The 22516-nt window shown below is 44.2% G+C and overlaps 1 protein-coding gene across 3 annotated transcripts in view; it reads left to right on the top strand.

Annotated features, from left to right (window-relative positions):
• PTPRB (protein tyrosine phosphatase receptor type B) overlaps window positions 1-22516 on the top strand; it is a 76610-nt gene that overhangs the window by 27402 nt on the left and 26692 nt on the right. For all 3 annotated transcript variants that reach the window (XR_004693330.2, XR_004693331.2, XM_035127168.2), the window contains 9 exons: window positions 9740-10000; window positions 10312-10578; window positions 13167-13430; window positions 14550-14813; window positions 15666-15929; window positions 17089-17352; window positions 18608-18877; window positions 19815-20078; window positions 21607-21870. Coding sequence is in view for 1 of the 3 variants with exons in the window: in XM_035127168.2 (XP_034983059.2) it covers window positions 9740-10000; window positions 10312-10578; window positions 13167-13430; window positions 14550-14813; window positions 15666-15929; window positions 17089-17352; window positions 18608-18877; window positions 19815-20078; window positions 21607-21870 (2382 nt within the window). In the remaining 2 variants the exon portion in view is untranslated. The remainder of the gene's footprint in view (window positions 1-9739; window positions 10001-10311; window positions 10579-13166; window positions 13431-14549; window positions 14814-15665; window positions 15930-17088; window positions 17353-18607; window positions 18878-19814; window positions 20079-21606; window positions 21871-22516) is intronic.

Genomic DNA, 22516 nt, shown 5'->3' with positions numbered 1-22516 from the left:
GGAGGTTCTGATTAAAGCTGAAAAGATGTGTCTCTGTAAATAGCTCTACCTTTAGCACTGTAAATACGCAGCACCAATAAAAAGATAAAATGCAGAGCGGTGTAGAGTCGTTACTCTGAAGTAGTCCCATCCGACCACTGTGACAGCAACCTCCGAATCTTTTTTGGGGCTACTTTGGAGTTGCCGGGATGAGCGCGCCAGAAGCGGAGAAATGGCAGCAGATCGCGGAGAAAGCCCAGCAGGACCTGCAGCAACTGGCGTTGCAGGCACAGGGGGAATTAAAGGTGGCTAAGCAAGAAACGGAGAAAGTCAAAGAGGACAGGCACAACCTTGCTGAACAGGTGAGAGCACTTCAGGAGAAAGAGCAGCAGTTAAGGGCGGTAGCCGTGGACCTCCAAAACAAGTTGGATGCAGAGAAAAACAAGGGAGGAGGGGGAGCCCAGCTCCAAGTGCTGCCAGGAAGGAGAGCAGGGACCCTAGTAAGCAAGTTCAATGGAGACCTGAGGGAATATCATGGCTTTGAGACTGAGATCGTGTATGCTCTTGAGCTGCACCATGATGAGTTCCCTGATGATGGGCACAGAGTAGCGTTTATTGTGGAACACCTTACCGGGGCAGCCAGGGAGTGGCTTAGACCGTTAATCGCGACAAAAAATCCTTGCATGAAGAATGTCAAACTATTTTTAGAGGCTTTAAAAACCATGTATGCGTCTGATAGCCATATGGACCAGACCAAAGAGGAACTGCATAATTTACGACAAAGAACAATGACAGTTCGCGAATATTGGTCAAGATTCACCATGCTGGTGCACAGACTGGGGTGGGAACTGCACTCGCCTCCGATGGAAGCGGCGTTCTACCTGGGGTTGAATGAGGATGTGAAAGATGAGCTCTCGAGAGGTCCAAAGCCCAGTAATATGGATCAGCTGAGCAAAGCGGCTCTGGCGGTGGGGGTGAGACAGGAATCCCGGTGGAACGACAAGCAAGCAACGCGCGCAAAGCGGGCTTGGTTCCCACGGTCGCAGGAGAAGCCACTCCCCCAACAGCCATCTCACGCCATGCCAGGGGCCAGCCAAGACCAGGAACCCATGCAAATTGATAGCGCGCGCGCACGGGCTTTTCAAACCCCAGCGGCGCCAAGACGCAAGGAGGGAAGAGGCAGGAATTGCTTTCTCTGCAACTCCCCTCAGCATCTCGTCAGAGACTGCCCACATTGCAGGGAATGGCAAGGAAAGGCGGGAACGGTTGTGCCCTCCCCCACTGACGCAGCACCACAGCAGGGAAACGAGACAGCCTGCCTGCAGGAGACAAGGGGCAGCAGCCAGGCGCAGTCAGCACGCAACAGCCCCAACCCACCCGCCCGCACAGCGAGGAGCAGCGCCAGCCCACCCCCCCCCAGAGCAGGGGTGGTTCTAGAAGTGACGCTAACGCTCCCTAATGGGTATCCCCTGACGGTCCTCGCGTTAATCGATTCGGGGGCGTCGGCCAACTTCTTTTCGAGAAACTTTGCAGAAGCGCACCAGATCCAACTTCTGCAGCTGGATTTTCCCCTGCACGTCTCCACCATTGACGGCAGGGAGTTGCTGGGAGGGGCCATCACCCACCAGACCCCCCCCATGAGAATGACGGTGGGGCGACACTCAGAGACACTGGCATTCAACGTCACCACCATCTCAGACCCCCCCATCGTCTTGGGCATGAGCTGGCTGGCGCGCCATGACCCCTCCATCAGTTGGCACCAGAGATGCATCACGTTTGGATCGGACTTTTGTCTGGAACATTGCATGCAGCACCAACCAGGGGAGGGGCCTCCAATAGCCACGGTGGCCACCATGCACGTCAAGGGGGGTGAGGCGATACCCAAGCCGTACTGGGACCTGCAGGAGGTCTTCAGTGAAGCGGAATCCGACCACCTGCCCCCGCACAGGTCGTTTGACTGCCAGATCAACCTGGTGCCGGGGGCCACGCTACCCCCAGCCAAGCTGTACTCCATGTCAGATCAGGAGCTGGAGGATCTGCGTGCGTTTATAGACAAGAACCTCAAGAGGGGGTTCATCAGAGAAAGCAAGGCAGCAGGGGGCAGCCCGGTCTTCTGGGTGGACAAGAAAGACACGCAACAGCGCCGTCTGGTGGTGGATTTCAGGCGCCTGAACAACATGACAGAACCGGTGGCTTTCCCAATGCCCAGAGTGGACGATCTGCTGACAGCGGCACGCAGGGGCAAGATCTTCACCAAGCTCGACCTGAGGGGGGCATACAACTTGATCAGGATCCGGGAAGGCGATGAGTGGAAGACCACGATGTTCACGCCTCTGGGCTCTTTTGAATATCTGGTGATGCCCTTCGGTTTGCAAGGGGGCTCAGCATGCTTCCAGGCCTTCATGCACCACGTCCTGGGGTCCCTCCTCTTCAAGAAATGCCTGGTCTTCCTGGATGACATCCTTATTTACTCCAATGACCCAGAGCAGCATGTGAAGGATGTCAGGGAGGTGTTGCAGCGCCTGAAGGAGCACCACCTGTATGTGAAGCTGGAGAAGTGTAAGTTTCACACCAAAGAGGTAGACTTCCTGGGCTACAAACTGTCAGACAAGGGGCTAGCGATGGACAAGGACAAGGTGCAGGCCATCCTGGACTGGCACAGCCCCAGGACGCGCAAGGATGCCCAACACCTACTAGGCTTCGCCAACTTCTACAGGAAGTTCATCAAGAACTTCTCTCGCGTTACGGCTCCCATCACGGACTGCCTGAGAGGCAAGCAGAAGTTCAGGTGGACACAGGAAGCGCAAGCAGCGTTCGAAAGCCTCAAGAGGGTGTTCGCTTCCGACCAGAACCTGTTCCACGTGGTGCAGGATGCGCCCCTACGCGTTGAGACCGATGCTTCAGACAGAGATTTGGGAGCGATCCTGTTGCAACTGGATGCCAACAGAGAGTGGAGACCCTGTGCCTTTTTCTCTAGAAAGCTGACACAGCCAGAACGCAACTACACGGTGTTTGATAAGGAACTTCTCGTGATCCACGCTGCGTTCCAGCATTGGAGACACTTCCTAGTGGGCGCCAAGCACCCCATTCAGGTGTGCACGGACCACAAGAACCTGGAGTTCTGGAGAACGGCCAGGGTGCTCAACCAGCGGCAGATACAGTGGGCAGAGTTCTTCTCGCACTTCAACTTCTCCATCCACTACATACCGGGGGAGCAGAACGTCAGGGCGGATGCCCTCTCCCGCAAGCCAGAATACATGGAGGAGGAGTTGCCACCAGCACCCCGACACATTTTCCCCCCATCAGCATGGTCCTGCGGAGCAGCAGTGGTGAGCGAGGCAGAACTCACAGCACTGACGGCAGCAGATGAGTTTGCCACCCGCATCTTCAGAGAGCTGCGAGGGGGGAGGGAGCAGGCAAAAGACTTTGCGGAAAGGCGGGGGTTGCTTTTTTACAGAGGAGCCCTGTACCTGCCCACCAACCAGCTCAGAGGTAAGGTCCTCAAGCAGATGCACGACAACCCGACGGCGGGTCATTTTGGAAGGGACAAAACCACTCACCTAGTCATGAGACACTTCTGGTGGCCAGGGGTGCGGGAAGATGTTCGGGACTATGTACGGGGCTGTGACACCTGCCAGCGAGCAAAGGTAGTCAGAGCAGCACCAGCAGGGTTGCTGGCGCTATTAGCCACCCCGCACAGGCCGTGGGAAGTAGTGTCAATGGACTTCATCACAGACCTGCCGTCGTCCAGGGGCAAGACCGCAGTGTTGGTGGTGGTGGACCTTATGTCCAAAATGTGCCATTTTATACCGTGTGCCAGGGCGGTCTCTGCAGAAGAGACAGCCAAACTGTTTGTTGACCACGTATTCAGATTGCATGGATTACCTTTAAGAGTTATTTCGGATAGAGGCCGCCAATTTGTTTCCAGGTTCTGGAGGCGGCTCATGAACCTCCTGCAGGTGGAGGTCAGCTTGTCGACGGCTCGGCACCCGCAGACCAATGGACAGGCAGAGAGGGTCAACGCCATTCTGCAGCAGTACCTGAGATGCTACGTCAGCCAGAGGCAAACGGACTGGGTGGATCGCCTGCCACTGGCAGAATTTGCCTACAACAATGCGGTGCACGTCTCCACAGGGGTGTCGCCCTTTAAGCCCAACTACGGGCGCGACCTCAGATCTTTCCCGGAGAGGGAGGGGGAGGAGGAGGAGGAGGGCCCGCAGGCAGAGGATTGGGCAGAGGAGCTGGAGACGGTGCACCAGCAGCTCAGAGAACACTTGGAGAGGGCCAAGGAAGCGTACAAGAAGGGGGCAGATCGCCACAGGCGACCGGGGGAGGTCATCAGGGTGGGGGACAAGGTTTGGTTGTCCTCGGAGGGCCTTCCCACCAGAGGGAGGTGCAAGAAGCTGGCACCCAGAAGGTTGGGCCCCTTCACGGTCACGCAGCAGGTAAACCCGGTGGCATACAGGCTGGCACTGCCAGAGGACATGAGGGTGCACCCAGTGTTTCATAGATCGCTGCTGTCTCCGTACAGGGAAAGTAGCAGGTTCCGAGGCAGCGCACAGACCCCCGAGGGAGGGGGGAGAGAGGAGGCAGGGAGCCACTCAATGAAGCAACGGCCATCCTTGATTCACGAAGGGGGGTGAGGGGCCTGGAGTACCTTATGGCATGGGAGGACGCCCCGCCATCCCAAAATGAATGGGTCCCAGCCACCCAGATACAGGAGGAATTCTTAGTGGAAGAATTCCACGCCCTCTTCCCACACAGGCCCAAGCCCTGGCACATGGAAAGGGAGGGGGAGGAGGAGGAAGCACAGGAGGGGGAAAGCAGTTCACCATGGAGATGGGAAGCAGAGTTTGAGGACATGGAGGAGGAGATGTGGGTATCTCCGAGGTCCTCTCAGTCAGGAGAAGAGGTGGACTGGCAGCAGATTTTCACCCCCACCAGCTCTGAGGCCACGGACTTTTGGGGCTTTCCCTCTTCCCAGGAGGAAGGAGGGAGCCAAGGGAACTGGGGGGAGGTGTTCACACCAACCAGCTCGGACAGCACGGAGTTTTTAGGCTTTCAGTCACCACCGACACCCGTGCAGCCTCTCGGGAGGGAGGAAGGGGGGCCTGGGAGGGGGATGGATGTGAGGGGCAAGGGGTATCGCGAAGCCCCTCCCCTCCTGAGTTCCAGCCCAGCCCAGAGCACGACTGAGAGCAGGGAAAGCTCCAGCTCAATTGGGGAAACAGGAAGTGGGGTCCAAGGCTCTGGCAGGGTAGAAGAGCCAGCGTCCCAGGTGGGACAGGAAGGAGGAAAAAAGGGGGGCAGACCCATCCCCCCAACTCCGGAACTTCGCAGAAAGCGTCGGGGGAAGAGGATGGGGCTCCCCAAGTTATGCTGGCGCAAGACGCGCCAAACGCCATTCGGAGGTTCTGATTAAAGTTGAAAAGATGTGTCTCTGTAAATAGCTCTACCTTTAGCACTGTAAATACGCAGCACCAATAAAAAGATAAAATGCAGAGCGGTGTAGAGTCGTTACTCTGAAGTAGTCCCATCCGGCCACTGTGACAGGATGCATTTGCCTTTGCAAAATGCTTGTGTGTGGATTTATAATGCTATTCTAACATTGGCTGTATTTGCATGAGCAGATCCTTTTTTTCCCCATTAAATTTTTATTTTGCGGCGGCTTCTCTCAAAGAATCCTGGAAACTGTGGCTTGTTAAGGGTGCTAAGAGTTCTTAGAATGCCCTTATTCCCCTCACTGAGCTACAATTCCCAAATTTTCCTGGGGAGATGCATTGATTGCTAAACCATGCTGGGAATTGTAACAGTGTCAGGGGAATAGGGTGGCTTCCCTACAACTCTCAGCAACTAAACAAGCTACAGTTCCCAGGATTCTTTGGGGGAAGCCATGACTGTTTATAGTGATATGACACTGCTTAAAATGTATGGGACATATGTGGCCAGATTAAACAAAAGGCCATACTTCAAGTTGGTTTTGGTTTTTTGCTCTTGGGCTTGCCAATCGGAAGGTTGGCAGTTCGAATCCGTGCAATGGGGTGAGCTCCCATTGCTCTGTCCCATCTTCTGCCAACCTAGTACAGTAGACCCTCCAGATAAGGAACTTAATTCATTCCGGGGGTCCTTATGTACCCCGAAAAGTCTGCAACATGGGGCACGATAGAGTGCTTCTGTGCATGCACACACATGGTGCGCAGAGCATTTCTGCACATGCGCGCGGCGAAACCAGGAAATATACACTTCCAGGTTTGCAGCGTTTGCAACCTGAAAGTTACGTTACCCGAGGGTCCACTGTAGTTAAAAAGCACACCAGTGCAAGTAAATAAATAGATATCACTTTGGTGGGAAAGTAAACAGCGTTTCCATGCACTCTGGCTTCTGTCATGGTCCTCCGTGCACCAGTAGCGGTTTAGTCATGCTCGCCACATGACCCGGAAAGCTGTCTGTGGATAAATGCCAGCTCCCTCAGCCTGAAAAGCAAGTTGAGCGCCATACCCCATAGTAGCATTTGACTGGACTTAACTGTCCAGAGGTCCTTTACATTTTACATTTTACCTACCACTCACGGGCAACCTGTGTTTCTCCACCTCCCTAGATGCAGCGCTGCTGCTGCTGCTGCTCCTGTAAAGCAGTGTTTTTGCCAGAGTGGAAATGGCTAGTAGGCAATGCTGTGCATGGTTGAGCACAGCAAATAAGCAGCCGTTTGGACCTCTCCCCTAGGTCCATGGTCTGTGGTTTGATTGCACATCTGCAGGAATGCCTGCCTGCTGGATACTTTTCCAATGGGAGCAGTCTCTGGCAGTGGCAGTGGTGGCAGGCATGAGAGACTTCAGTTATAGGAAAAAGCATTGTAGAAAAAGGAAAAGTAGAGTGGGCACAGCACAGGCAGGAACAGAGCAAGGTGTCTGCAGCTGGTTTGCTGGGAGGGACCAGATTCTTGGGGTCACGAATGGGAGAAAGGCGTGCAGGCTGGGCTGAGGTGCGGCAAGGGGACCCTATGTGTCTACATCAGTTCCTGTGAATTGATTTGACAGAAACAGAGAGAACAAATAGGTGTTGAATGATGAGAACCTCCCCCAAACTGCCACATTGTTGGTATTGTATAAAAGTCAAACAGAAGAAGTATTAATAGTATATACATTTATGCTTGCCTGTTGTGCAGTCATTAATCTAAAGGAGGGTGATTTTTTTGGAACAGAAATCACATTGTGATGTCTCCCATCACCTATTGATACTTATTTAAGCACAAGCTTTAGATATTATTATTATTAATGAACTGAAAACTGGTTTTCTTATCATTTCGACAAGAAACTGCAGTGCATAAAAAAGCCTAGGAGGCTAACCATATCTGACCCGTTAAATGGAAGTTGCCTCCTCCTGATATAAGCTATTGCTGTGTGCAGCAAGCAAAGTATTAAAAATTTACAAAAAGGAAGGGAGTAGCCTGGAAAACAATAGATAGAAGGGTGTATAAGAAAGGGTGGGAAACTGTGCCTTATCTTACACCTCGTGTTGATTATTTTTCCTGCTACACCCTCCCTTTTGATTCTTTAGACTTTGCACGCTTTTTGACTCTTTGACACCATATTTTTTTCATAACCACAGAATGCCAGATTATTGTGGATTGTAGAAATGCGCTATTCATAGTCATTTTGTGATCTTGCAAAGTTCAACAAGCATCCTTTTGATGTCATTCTGAAGCAAATCATTTTAACTTAGTGGAGGGAAACTGCTATTAGGGTAACAATAACGTTCCCGTTTAGAGGCAGTACTTATGGTGTCTTGTGTCTGTTTTAGTCATTCTACAAAGGAGATGAATAAAATGGTGTTACTAAATAGAGCTATGAGGTTAGGCTCTTGAGTTCAAGTCTCACTTGATAAAAAGTGTTCTGTGCTGTTTTAAGAAAATGAAGCCAATGAGATGCAGATGCAGAATCCTGCATCTCACAGAAACTTCCAGACATTTCTGTAAATCACTGGATCATACCTTTTGATTTGTTCAGTTCAGTTTAGTTTAAAATCTGATTACATACAGATTGTGAATTTTCATAAGTGAACACTCCATTGGTTGAATAGCTGAACAAATGTTCCTCCCACACACATTGTACTCTGTTTAAGGCCTTTCATAAATTAAGAGCTACGTTGTTAAATCCTAATAGCATAGCTAAATAGCAGATGGAGCTTAATTGTCATCTTTGATACTTAACACACACATTTTCATTTAATAGCAAGAGAATAAAGCCTGTTCTAATAGTAACTTGCAGACAGAAAACCAAAAGAAACACAAAAAGTAAAGGTAACCACACTGGCCCATAAGAAAATTTCCAAAATCAGCATTAGGGCAGTAACTTTCCAAAAAGTCACAATTTAGCATGCAAGCTTTTGAGTTCTCCATAACTCTTCATGAAGCTAGATGATAAATGAAGCCAGGGTTTCTAACCTTCTGGAGAACTCAAGTGCTTGCACATGGTGATATTTGGGTTCACCTAATAAAGGTATTGTGCTTTAAAAGAAAACGGAAAGCTCCTTAAAAAAGCAACTTGCCATAACTCTGTGGTAGATCATATCATAGAATTGGAAGGGATCCCAATGATCATCTAGTCCAACCCCTGGCAGTGCCAGAATGAGAAATTTTATGCAGAAGTCCCATCCCACTCCCAGCCTCAGCCTTTGGCATCCGCTGTTAAAAAGGATCAGGTTGCAAGTAATTTGAAAGACTTCCTTTTGAGAGCTATTACCTGTCAGAATAGATATTACTGGGCTTAATAAACATAAGGCTGTTTCCTATATTCATTTGGCTGGGATGTGGGGGTTGCTTGAAATTGCTTCTGCATGGCTGCTTTTTCTCTTCTGACTTATGGATGAGGCCCATCTGTGTAGCTTTCCTGAAAGTTTTTGCTAGGCATGTCTGGCAGTGGTGTGGGGCAGCTAGCACCCTACAGAAGCAGTGAGAATTGGTGCCCATCTCATGTTGATATTATGAGTCACAAACCCCGTGCTTAAGATATTATTCTCTGGTTAATTGTGCTGTTTTGAATGTGCATTTTATAACAGACTGCCTTTAGCAACGTTTTCTTTTGAAATGCTCAGTATTTTTTGTTTGTTTCTTAACTTTGCTGCGCTAAATGTAGTTGGCCTCCTTTGTAATGATTTGTTTCAGAATCTTTAAGATAATATTTTAGTTTCCTGTTAATTATGTTGCTTCGAATGTACGCTTTATATTTGACTATCTTCAGTAACGTTTTATTTTGGTATTATTATTTTTATGTTTCCATGCATTGTAAACCGCTTTGAGTTTTTTTTTTATTAGAAATATAAAGTGGAATAGAAATGTTAATAATAATAATAATAAAAATAAAAATAATAATAATATAATAATAATAATGTAACCTGTAGAGGAAACAGAGCAAGCTGAGTAGAAGATAGATAGTATCACAGCTGCTTTAATCAATGTAACTAATGTTGCCAACTGTCATCAGTTTGCTGGGACATATGGAATGATTATTCACGTTTAATCCATTGTATCTATTTTCCTGTAACAGAAATTGTATCTACTACGATTCAGCCCATTGTTTGCAGTCAAGTTCAGCATTGAGCATTAGAATGACGGCTGAAATGTGTAGCGGTATTAATATTTTGTCGGGCGGATCCCTCCAGCCTTACTGTTTAGTGTTGTGAAATCCCCTCTTGCTGTGGCTCACCTGGTGTTTAAGTATTCCTCTCCTCCCCGCTTACCCCCTGCTTCTCTTTCCCACAGCTCCACAGCCAGTTCTCCAGCTCCGTGTAAAGCACGCCAATGAATCCTCTCTCACCATCATGTGGGTGACGCCTCTGGCTGAGTGGGATGGTTATGTGGTTTCACTGGGAGACAGAAGCCTCACCGTCATAAACAAGGCTCTTGCAAAAGAAGCCAAAGAATTCACTTACACAGACCTGTTACCTGGACGGAAGTACACGGCTACAGTCACCAGCATAAGTGGGGATCTGAGCAATAGGACTTCTGTTGTGGGACGCACAGGTACCATACGGTTGGCATACTGTTTCCTTAAACAGCAACCATCATGTATTGCTTTCTGGGAACTTGAGATTCCTGCATAGCAGAGGGTTGGACTACCTGAGCCTCAGGGTCCCTTCCAACTCTACAGTTCTATGATATTATGCCTTTTTAAAAGTAGGGGATGTGCACACTCAAAACTATTGCGAACGACACCATGGTGTTTTAATCAATATACATAACTGTATTGTTGCAGCTGTTAGGGTTGTTGGGCTTGTTTATGATGAATAATCTTTTATCTGTTCACTGACCATGATGCTGGCCTTGAATTGCAGTTCCGGCACAAGTGACAAGTTTAAATGTGGCAAACCAAGGAACAAGCAACAGCCTATTCACCAGCTGGATAAGGGCCCATGGAGATGTGGATTCGTACCAAGTGTTACTCATTCATGAAAACGTTGTCATAAAAAATGAAAGTGTTCCTAGCGATACCAACAAATACCACTTCCAGTCTCTAAAACCTGGAGGGCTCTACTCAGTGGTTGTCACCACGGTTAGTGGAGGAGTATCTTCAAGACAAGCAATCGCAGAAGGGAGAACAGGTAAAGGGGAGTAAATGAAAGCTTTGTTGAGATAGAAAACTGTGAAAATCACAGGCAGTATTCTGTTTTCCATCCCACAAAAATATATCAGTCAGTGCTTCAGCTTTCCTCCATGTGCAGCCATATTTCACTGTTGTTTCACAGTTCAATTCAGCAAAAGGTTCCGCGTGTTTCGTATATTGTGCTTTATCCACACTTGCACAGCATTATGGGTTCTCTAGTCTTGAGCTTCTCAGTTCCAGCCATATATGCAGTGTGTGTGTGTGTGTGTGTGTGTGTGTGTGTGTGTGTGTGTGTGTGTGTGAAAATGACTATAGTTCAAAGACCTTCTGTATCATCACTAAATTCCAGGTATCGCAAGAATGTGTCATGACTGACCGTTAATATGACGATGATTTTTAAAACATCAAAAACTGAATTTTTAAAAAATGATAGACACATTTTTTTAAAAAAAACTAAAGGTTTGTCAGTAGCAGAACTGAAGCATTTACGATCTGGAAAAGCCTCCCCACCCTCTCCTTACTGAAGACTTTCCCAGACTGAGTGTGGATTTTTCATGATCACAGTCACACTATAATAAATGACCCTGAGAACAACAGCCTATATAGTAACATGAACATTGAAGTGTTAAATGTTAGACCTTTGTATTAGGGGCTGGAGTTCAACTCCACCCCTTGGACTTCCCTTTGTTCTGCTTTTCAGTTTCAGCTGTTTAAAGACAGTGATAAAGCACGCTTGTTTGCCTGCTGTAAGAATTAGAGTTTCTTTATTCTGCAGTTATTATGATGCGTAGAACAGCATTGGGTGTTTATTGATAAAGGGTGAAATAATGAGAGAGCTTAAAGTGACCTGGGGGAAAAAATTATCCTAAATTATCCTTTACTCTTTTAAAGCACTCATTAAACTCCCAATCATAGAAGCTCTCTTCTTGAGGCTTAATGGGAAATAATGGAAACAGTCCTAGAAGAATAGAAACTGTGCTGTGCCCAATACAGTTAGCTGGCTGGCTACCTAGGCTGTAACTCAGGCCTAATTTCCAATTTTTCCAATGTATGCAACTCAGCATGAGGCCTTTTCAGAGTTTCTGGGCAAATAAGTCCACCCAGCAACCAGTTTTTTATTTAAAAAAAAATCCAAATGCTTTCCACAATTAGTTTCCATTTGCTTAGTTTGTTCCACCCAGTTTATTTCATGTTTATCAAGCATTTTTATAAGTTTCTGAAAGGAAGTCTATTATGCAGTAAATACTTTGCAAAGTTAAGGACTCAGTCTCATTGACTGAGATTGGATGACAAGATATCTCATTGACAAGAGATATGGATATTATTTTCATTACTCTTTAAATATTTGCCTGTTATGGCATTGTAAAAGTACTCTGTTTCTAAAGTTGGTTTTTTAAATTTGTTGTCATTGTGATACAAAATTAAAACTGAATTTTCAAGAAAACAAATGCCACACTAGGTGTGTGTTTTATTATTTCTTTGTTATAGCATAAACTATTTTGTTTGCTTTAACACGTTTTGGTATCCGCTTGTTCACAAAAGGATCTTTAACATCTTTTTTTTTCCTTTTGAAAAAATTAATTCCTGGTGTTCATGCTGCCTTTTCTGCTTAGTTGTCCTTTACATACCCGTTATGGAAGTTAACACAACTCTGGAGGACTTATGGGGAAGTTCCTCACATCCTCTCTACTAGTGAGTGGGGGGAAGGTAGGCTAGTGCTATGTGCCTCCTCCCAAAAACGCCCCACCTAGAAATGAGGCTGTCCTAACAAGGAAGGGTGGTTACAGGGTTGACCTGCATAAACTTTGTTTCACCTCTTAGAAAATTATTCATAATTCTTTCCACTAGAGGGCAGGAAACGCTCGATATTTCTGTGTAATTCTTAGAATGATCTGCTATGGTACTTTTACCAGATTTAATGTACAACAGCCTCTTGAGAAATTAGTAAATTGTCTTACTCCAGGTGCTTGCTGTATTTCTGTGGTTGAGTTTGGCTTTCTTCTGGGGTTTTCCCCCTCTCTCTTCAAAATTGTAAATAAAATTCCAGGGACTTTGATGTTACGTTTATGTTCTGTGACTTAGCTGCATATTGCTCTTAAGAATTTGCTGGCTCAGTGTATAGCACTTATACCATGTGTGCATGCAAACTGTTTATTTCTCACATATGAGAGTTGGTTTTAAAAGTTTAAAAAGTATCATATTAACCTTTATCGTAGCCACTTGCAGGAAATATGTACAGTGGTACCTCAGTTTATGAACTTAATCCGTTCTGGAAGTCCGTTCTTAAACTGAAACCGTTCTTAAACTGAGGTGTGCATTCCCTAATGAGGCTTCCCGCCGCCGGTGCCCTTCCACTGTTCGACTTCCGTTCTTAGACCGAGGTAAAGTTCGCAAACCAGGACACTACTTCCGTTTTTGCGGAGTTCGTAAACCAAATAGTTCATAAACAGGTCTGTTCTTAAATCGAGGTACCACTGTATTAGGTTTTGGTCCACTATAAGGGGGGGGGAGTCCTATTATACAGCATGAAGAATTTCTTTAAATGCATTGTAAACACATGTTTGTTTTTAATGCTTTGTTGTACAGTTCCTTCCAGTGTAAGCGGAGTAACAGTGAACAATTCAGGGCGGAGCGATTACCTCACTATTTCCTGGCTGCCAGCTGTTGGAGATGTAGACAGCTATTTGGTAACGCTCTCTCATAAAGGGCAGGCTGTTCATACTGTCACCATTGCAAAATCTGCCAGCGAATGTTCCTTCAACACCCTCACTCCTGGGCGACTCTATGATGTGACAATAACTACAAAGAGTGGAAAATATGAAAAGCAATCCTTCAGTCAGGAAAGAACAGGTAAAAAGGTGGAGGAAAGAGGTATACAATATACTAGCAGTCATAGAGAAACCATGTCACTGTTACTGTTACTAGGCATATCACACACACACACACACACACACACACACACACACACACACACTGCAGTGAGCATGGGGTAAATTGGAAAAGAGGGAAATGGTGATATGACAACAGAGGTACGACGTCTGTTGTAGATGTTGGTCCCCCTAATCTTAAAAGCGACATGTCAAATGATTTCAAACGACTTCTTCAAAAGAATGTTTAATTATATTCTAGGGAAAGTTTACAAAAGGAAAAAATATATTTTAAAAAAAATAGACATTCAAAGCTTAGAAATATTTGCTTGCACATTTTCCAGTGAAATGCATTTGATACCAAGGCACTAAAGGACAAGGACAGGAACAGTGCAATCCTATGCATGTCTACTTGGAAGTAAGACCCACTGAGTCACACCTTAATTGCAGTCTCGGGTGTCTATTGCTCCTGAAATCCACTTGCAAAAGATCCCTTGTTAAAGGTCATTTGTATCTCAGGAAACCTGAGACTGAAAGAGAATCCATGGCAGAGGTAGTTTGTCTCTTTGCTCAGATTTCACATGTCCAAATAAAACAAGGGTGAGGAACCTTTTGTCCTTCAGGTGTTACTCAGCCACAGTTCCCATCAGCTGCAGCAAGCATGGCCAATGGTGAGGTATGATGAGCATTGTAGTTCATTATCATGGGGAGGGCCAAGGTTTGCCGCCCCTGAAATAAGACATGCCTACCTTGGTCCAGGTAAGATGACCCAGGCGTATATCACTTGCTGGATCGGGATTCAGGAATCGTAGGCAAAAAATGTGAATGTTGTCATCTTATTTTCAGTTGAATCTGGATGGGGTCTGAACTTACATCTCCATCCACATTTTGGCCAATCTAGTCACATTAACTATGCATGACAACAGCTGGATCTGGCTGAGCTTCATTGTTTTTTCTCCGCTCCCAACACACAGACATACACACACACACACACACACACACACACACACACACTCCAATTTCTTTCTCAAATTAGCCTCAGTCTGCATTGCACGTTTATTATTTCTGAAATCAGAACACGGAGTGTGTTCTCTCTTTTCAGTGCCTTCAAGCGTCCAGGGACTTACAGTGAGCAATTCTGCAAGAAGTGACTATTTAAAGGTGTCTTGGCTACACGCCACAGGAGACTATGATAATTATGAAGTGATCATCAAGCACAACAATGACTTCATCCAAACAAAAACTGTCCCCAAGGATGAAAACGAAACTGTGTTCACTAACTTGGTTCCAGGAAGACTTTATAGTGTCATGGTCAGCACAAAGAGTGGAAAATATGAGACTAGTGAAAGGGCCAGTGGAAGGACAGGTAAATAAATGCTCCAGCTGGATAAAAATAATATTTTCTCAATGTTGAAAATGTCCAATTTAATTCTTTAAATATCCAGTGTTCCAGTTTTTGCAAATTTATTTAGTGAGGGGGTTTCAAAATTTGTTTTTCAGGGTGGGGAATTCAAATCTGCTATTATTTTTTGTAATTGGACAACATTTAGCTTGGTAAGTCTATGTTGATTGAGAAACAAAGAAGCTGTTTTCAGACAACTGAAGAATTTTTAATTTTACCTTCTGAAAGCATCAGGTAGTATAAAATATGTATAATATATAAATATATTAATAATATAACTGCAAGTACTTGGCAATCATTTTGAATGATTTCTATGCAATTTTACACACACCTTATTTACCAAGCAAAACTAAATTATATTAATTTAAATCAAATATCTTTTGAATTCCCAGGTCCTGTACCCACTTTTTAGCAAATTCCCCTCATTTTTGGAATTTGAATGTTAAAAAATGGCCTACATAGCCTACAACCTTGTAGTAGTTTATTCCAGGTTTCACCAATGCATCTTGTTGAAATCAGTGTCATTAACCATTCATTGAAGTTTGATGTGGTTTGCTTTCTCCAAATTGTTATATCACATGCTTGTATTATTAATAAATTAATATATATCACCGTGCAGACATGTATTTACAAAAATTGTGAGAGCCTATGAGATATTATACATATGCAAAATATATTTGTGACTTTGTTTTTCACAAACTAGACTTTTATGCTCAACACATAATTGCTTTCAGCAATGTAATGACACTTTATTTATTTCTTTTTCAGTAATAGTCATTATTGCTGCCTGATAATGTTCTATCATTCCTTTTCCAGTCCCAGAATCTGTAAAGAAACTGACACTAAGTGGTAAAAGCACTGAAGAGCTGTATATTACTTGGTCCAAAGCTGATGGTGATGTTGATCAGTATGAGATACAGCTTCTGTTCAACGACATGAAGGTTTTCCCACCCAATCACCTTGAAAACACATTTGAAGAATTCAGGTTCACATCCCTAACTCCAGGACGCCTTTACAAAATTGTTGTCATCACAATTAGTGGAAAAGCACAACGAGCTACTTTTATACAAGGACTGACAGGTTAGGAAAAGTGTATATCAAACAGATTTTGAGTCTGTCTGTGTTGATACATTACAATGTGATTTTTTGCAAGTTTTCAGAAACTGATAGGTCAGATTGAGAAATACAGGTGCCATTTTTCACCGCTCAAGACACAGGCAAACCCATGTCTTTAAACATTATTCTGCCTCAATCACATGTAAAACTGGGGATGGAGTGGTGATTTAAAGTCGAAAGGAGGCATACAAATAAGGAGTACTTTGTGCCACCTTGTTTTCCCCTCGCTGTATAACCCCTAAATTCATTTTTCCTTCAGTCAAACTCTAGTGCTGGAAACAAACCTGCATGGGAGAAATAAAGTTGGGTAGAAGAATTATTAGCAGATGGGAATGGTCATCAGCCTTCACCTGCCAGTCCCTTTTATCACTTTACATTCACCCGCTACCTCCTACTACTAGGGCAGTCATGTTTTTTCAAGACTCAGGTCTCCCTTTGCCATGTATAATACGGCCCATTATATAACAAGTTCAAATTATTTATTTTATCTCCCTCTGACACTTGCCTTTTTAGCTCGTCACTTCTCGACAGCCTCTTTGTAACTTTCTCTCTGTGTTTCTGTCTCTCTCACTTTCTCGTTCTCTGTATTGTAACTATATAATATTAAGTGAACCTTCGCTGAATGGTCCCATGGCGAGTGCTGCAATGAAAACAAGTAGCATTTACATTGAAATCGTAAAATAAAACCACCAGTGACAAAGTAACAAAGCAGCAGCACAGAACAGCAGTGCGCAGCTGCGCCCAGAATGTTCATTGCCATCTCAGCACAGGACTCTGGCTATATGTGCATTCAGGTGCAGGATTTTGGAAACCTCCCTCATCCTGTTACCACCACATCCTGAAATGCCGCTTGTTATGACCATGTGCATTCTGTGGGTTCATGGACAGAGATCTGCCACTCCTCTCCAACTTGACTCTGCCATTCCTGCATCCTGCTTTAATGCCCACCTTCTAATACTCTGTTACAAAAATCACAAGGTAAAAGCCTTCCGTGCCTTGTGGTCTGGTCATTATCTAGCTTTCACAATTCTGTTAACCACAACTTTTAACAAAATAATTGGCATGGTAAGAAAATATTTATTGATTTCTTTGGCCGTTCTTGTTGGTATTTCCCCCTCTTTAGTTCCAAGCGCTGTCAAAAACATTCATATTTCACCCAACGGAATGACGAACAGCTTGAAAGTGGTTTGGACCCATGCAGGGGGAGATGTTGATTCCTACACGGTCACAATATTCCATCAGAACCACCCCCTTGATACCCAGACCGTTTCCAAAAATGTGAATGATCACACATTTAACAAACTGGAAGCAGGGGAGCTGTACAAGGTTGTTGTACAGACAAGGAGTGGAACCTTGCACAACAACTCCACAGCCTTTGGGCGAACAAGTAAGTTTCTCCCTGAATCAAAGGAGGGCAAAATAATGGAGAAGACCATTTGGTTTCCTGCTGAACAGCACGAAGGAAGGGGGAAGAGAGCAACTCAATTGTAACTTTAGGTTCACAGGCTAAAAATTCACTGAGTGGAATTAAACGTCGCACAATTACAAACATTCTGTCTGCACAAGCATATCAGCTTGGCAGGTAGAACAATCCCCTCCCCCAGTGTGCTATCTGGGGTTTTCTTGATCCTCGAGAGCAGGCATCCCCAAACTTCGGCCCTCCATATGTTTTGGACTACAATTCCCATCATCCCTGACCATTGGTCCTGTTAGCTAGCGATCATGGGAGTTGTAGGCCAAAACATCTGGAGGACTGCAGTTTGGGGATGCCTGCTCCAGAGCCTGTTTCTTGGGGTATGGGAAGCCCCATTGCACAAGTGGACACCCCTGTGCTTCCCCCGACACAGTTCATTAGATGAATCTCATCCATTATTTCTGTAAGTTCATGATCTCAGAACAGTGAATTCTCATCTATTTTGTTTAAATCATAGTTACCTGTTCCAGCACAAGTCAGAATATTAAAACCAAAGTCAAACTGTGGGTTAATATACTAACCTGTTCCAAAGCTGGTAACCTCTGTTTCCCAGTTGGAATAGAAAAGGAAACGATAGTTATAAATGCTGTGAAAAGACTTGATCATATATTGGCTCCTTACTCCTTGATGTAATTGTCTGAATATGGCCAATGAATGCTAAACATTATTTACAGAATCTCAAAGAGAAAAGGCGCGCGTGCACACACACACACACACACACACCATTGAGGTGGGTTTTTTAAAGAATGTAAATACATTTATATTGAATTTCTCAATCATTAAATCAAGAAAAACTTTACTAGAAGATTAGGCCTGACATTTATAATATACTATACATCAGTTTTTGAGCACTATTTGCATCTAGCTGAACTCAAGTCTGAATAAATATGAATGACTACTGGTTGAACCAGAATGGGTATTTATGTCACCCCCCACTCTGCTCTGTCTTGCAAAATATAATTTTAATGAGGATGCATACGAAAAACAACAATATATTTTGTGTGCTAAGGAAATGGGAAGATGACACAGGTTGACCTGAACAAGAGATCTGGTTGACTGAATTTGATAACAGCGTGTGTGTGTGTGTGTGTGTGTGTGTTCACCACTAATTAGTTAATAATTCTCAAGACGCATGAATGAGCCTCACCTTTTAAACCTATGTTCCCAGTCCCTGCTCCTGTTCAGAAATTACATGCAGACAATGCATACAGCAGTTACTCGTTGGTTGTCACCTGGCAAAGCGCTGCTGGTGTGGCTGAGCGATACGACATCCTGCTTCTGACTGAGCACGGCATCCCTCTAAGCAACAAATCAGAGCCAGCTACTGCTAAGCAACACAAATTTGAAGATTTAACACCAGGGAAGAAGTATAAAGTACAAATATTGACAGTCAGCGGTGGCCTCTTCAGCCGTCGGGCAGAAACTGAAGGCCGAACAGGTAATTCCAGCATTTTTATTAGGGGACAGCAAAATAACTGTGGCTATAAACGCAGAATATGCCAGAAGACCTGCTCCATTTTTAATACCTTGGAAAGTGTATTGTGAATATTTGGTACCTTTATGAATGAATATTGTTATTTTTAATTACTTTCTTTTTAGCTGAGGCACCAAAATAGATTTTAAATATGTCAGCACATATACAAATAATATAACTCCTTAAATCATCCCTCCCTTAAGCTTTTGGAGACTGGCCTGCAGTACCGCAGCTACCTGTAAAATGGATTGTCCTCGTTCAGTCAGAAGGTTCAGCTGAAATTAATGAGAACTTTACTTGAGCAGGAGATGGAGGCAACTGATAGTGAGGATACTAAATATAAATCTAGCAAAACAGATTTGGGCCACATTATGCTTAAATCAGCATTTACTTTCCCAGAATATGCAACTTAAAAATATATATAAGCAACATTGGCTAGAATGTATATTCAGCATGAAAATGATTTTCTTCTGCTTGTTATTTTGCTTACTTTGTCCCAGATAAAAGGGCAATCTTAGTACCCTATGAAAATTCTTTGGCACTAATTTTGGTTTGAGCAAATATTTTTGCCCAAATACAAAAAATATTAAATAAATTACTGTATTAACTACACGTTCTTTGGCGTTTGTTAACTACTTTGATTTTGATTCAAATAAAGGCAGGGCAGGATAATAAATAAATTAATAAATGCAAAACAATCTACTCATGATTCTGAGAATGTCTCTGAAACTATGTGTCGTTCTGTTTAATGATAGCAAAGGGTTAATCTACATAGAAGGAAAATATTGGCATGAAAGGTGTATAAACATAGTTTCTGAGGTTCAAAGGACATTTCTTCTGCCCATTTCTTACTGCTTGCCAAAAGCTACAAGAGTGGATGCAATATCTTCTCTTATTTCAGCTCCAGCAGCTGCCACAAATCTGAAGGTGACAAATACCACCACTGGGCGCCTGTCGTTTAGCTGGACAACTTCTCAAGGAGAGCTGGACAAATATGAAATCTTTCTATATAATCCAGACCAATCTCTCCAGGACAGAACTTCAGGAGACCAGAATCTCAAGCAGTATTCTTTCCAGAACTTAGTGCAAGGAAGGTTGTACAAAATGGTGATTGTTACCCACAGTGGCAAGCTTACTAATGAATCATCCATCTTCGGGAGAACAGGTAAAAGTATCTAATGAGCTGATCCATCAGCAGCGAGAGACACTTTTAAAACCTCAGTGGGCTACTTTAATTGTAAGAAGGGATTGCTAGAGGAGTTGCCAATAAATAAAACCCAGACTGGTTTCCTATGTCTTGATAGAAGGGTTCTCAGAAGCATCTTGAAACAAATAACGAAGTTCGAATTTCTTCAAGGGAACAGATCAAAGTTGCAAATTTGTGTTGGCAAACCCCAATTTGGCTGAAGCTTAACTGGGCATGTGTTTGATGTACACAAAGGTGGATCTAGGGGAGGGCAACCAGTTCAGTTGTTGTCAGCAATATGCTGATGACACACAGCTCTACTTCTCCTTTACATCTGCTGGTGTGACAGTGGAAGTGCTGGACTGATGTCTGGCCTTGGTAATGGACTAGATGAGAGCCAGTAAAATGAAGCTTAATCCAGACAAGACTGAGGCATTATTAGTGGGTGGCTCCCTAGACCAGCTGGAAGGGATGTGGCCTGTTCTGAGTGGGTCACACTCCCTCTGGAAGAGCAGGTACATAGCTTGGAGGGTACTCCTGGATCCATGACTGTTGCTTCAGGCTCTAGTGAGCTCAGTGGCACAGAGTGCCTTCCATCAGCTTCAGATGGTGGCCCAGCTGCACCCCTATCTGGACTAGGGTAGCCTAACTTCTGTTGTCTATGCTCTGGTAACCTTCAGGAAGTACATGGGGGTGGGCTGCCTTTGAAGATGGTTTAGAAACTACAGCTGGTACAGAATTCAGCAGCCAGATTGCTGATCAAGGCAAGACAGTCTGAGCATATAAAACCAATTTGGGCATAACTGCGTTGGCTACTGATTAGTTTCAATTAAAAGTGCTTGCTTTGACCTATAAAGCCTTCTGTGGTTCAAGACCCTAGTACTTCAAGGGCTTCCTCTCCCGACATGAACCAATCTGGAGCCTGCATTCAGTATTCCAGGCCCTTCTCCATGTGTTTTCTGGAAGGGAGGGACAGAGGGTGACAACACAGGAACAGTCATTTTTCAGTGGTAGCTCGCTGCTTACAGAATGCTTTCCCCATGGAGGTATGCCTGATGCCATCACTATCTATTTTCGGCACCAGGGAAAAAACTTCTTTTTACCCAGACCTTTGAGAAAGTTTCAGATATTTGTGGCCTTGTTTAGTGGGTGGGGTATGTTAGACCTGCCTTTTCTATGTATGAATATGTTTTTATTCTGTTTTGGCTATTATGCTAGTTTTAATCTTTCTAGTACTGTATTTCACCTTGGATTATATTTTGTAAAGAAAAGCAGCTAAAAAGCAGAAGGAATAATATGAACGCAAAGTATAAAATACCAAAAGGAACTTAATAGTTTTCAGTGGCCAGGGTTGTTTTTAATTAAAACGTTTAATGATTAGAGACATTAGGATTATTATTATTTAACCAATTTTTATTATGCCCTTGTATGGATACCATAACGACTTGTCATCTTTACCTGCCCTAGGATGCAGAGTAACTCTCTACTGATTCTTTTTTTTTCATAGTTCCAGCCTCAGTTACCAATCTCAAAGGATTCAATAAAAACATGACAGAAAGTCTGTGGTTTACCTGGGACCCAGCAGCAGGAGATGTTGACTCCTATGAACTGAATCTCTATAACCCAAATGGCACACAGAAAGAAGCACAGTACGGAAAAGACTTGACAGAATGGCACTTCCAGGGCTTAGTTCCTGGTGGAATATACACCCTTGTTGTAGTTACCTATAGTGGTGACCTGACCAATACAGCAGATACTAAAGGCAGAACAGGTAAAGAACAGCAGTTCCTTTTCTTCTTTATACTGTACTGTTGCTGCCATCATTGATTGCTTCAATGCTCTAATCAGCAGGTGTAGCAACATAAAGACACTGGGAAATCCAATCATTGATCTGCTTTGGCCTTAAGTCCAACAATTTCACTAAGGGTTGCCTGTGCACCTTTGATTTGACTTTTGCATTCCCCACCCCCACCCCCGCAGGCTTTAGCACCCTCAATATTTCATGTTCCACTAGTAGAAAACTTTGGGAAGTTCTCCAGTAAACATGTTGTCAGTAGATGATTCTGGAAATATGAAAGGAGTCTCCAGTCAAGGTGGAGTGAACAAAGGGCTTCTCCACGCCTAACTTTAATGTGTATTTCAAGTCCCATTTAAATAGAATTGTCCACATGATGTCCCCCTCAAACTTCTTCTATGCTGTTGGTTTCCTCGTGCAAATTTGAATTTCCCCGATCCAATGAGAAGTTTTTAATGTGTGAAATTTTAATGTATTTTAATCTTTGTTTGGAAGCCGCCCAGAGTGGCTGGGGAAACCCAGCCGGATGGGCGGGGTACAAATAATATATTATTATTATTATTATTATTATTATTATTATTATTATTATTAATGAAAAAAATTGAAAAATGCAACTCAAGAC

This window comes from Zootoca vivipara, chromosome 10 (assembly GCF_963506605.1).
Source record: "Zootoca vivipara chromosome 10, rZooViv1.1, whole genome shotgun sequence".
In the NCBI taxonomy this organism is placed as follows: domain Eukaryota; kingdom Metazoa; phylum Chordata; class Lepidosauria; order Squamata; family Lacertidae; genus Zootoca; species Zootoca vivipara.
This window is presented reverse-complemented; position numbering and strand designations above follow the sequence as displayed.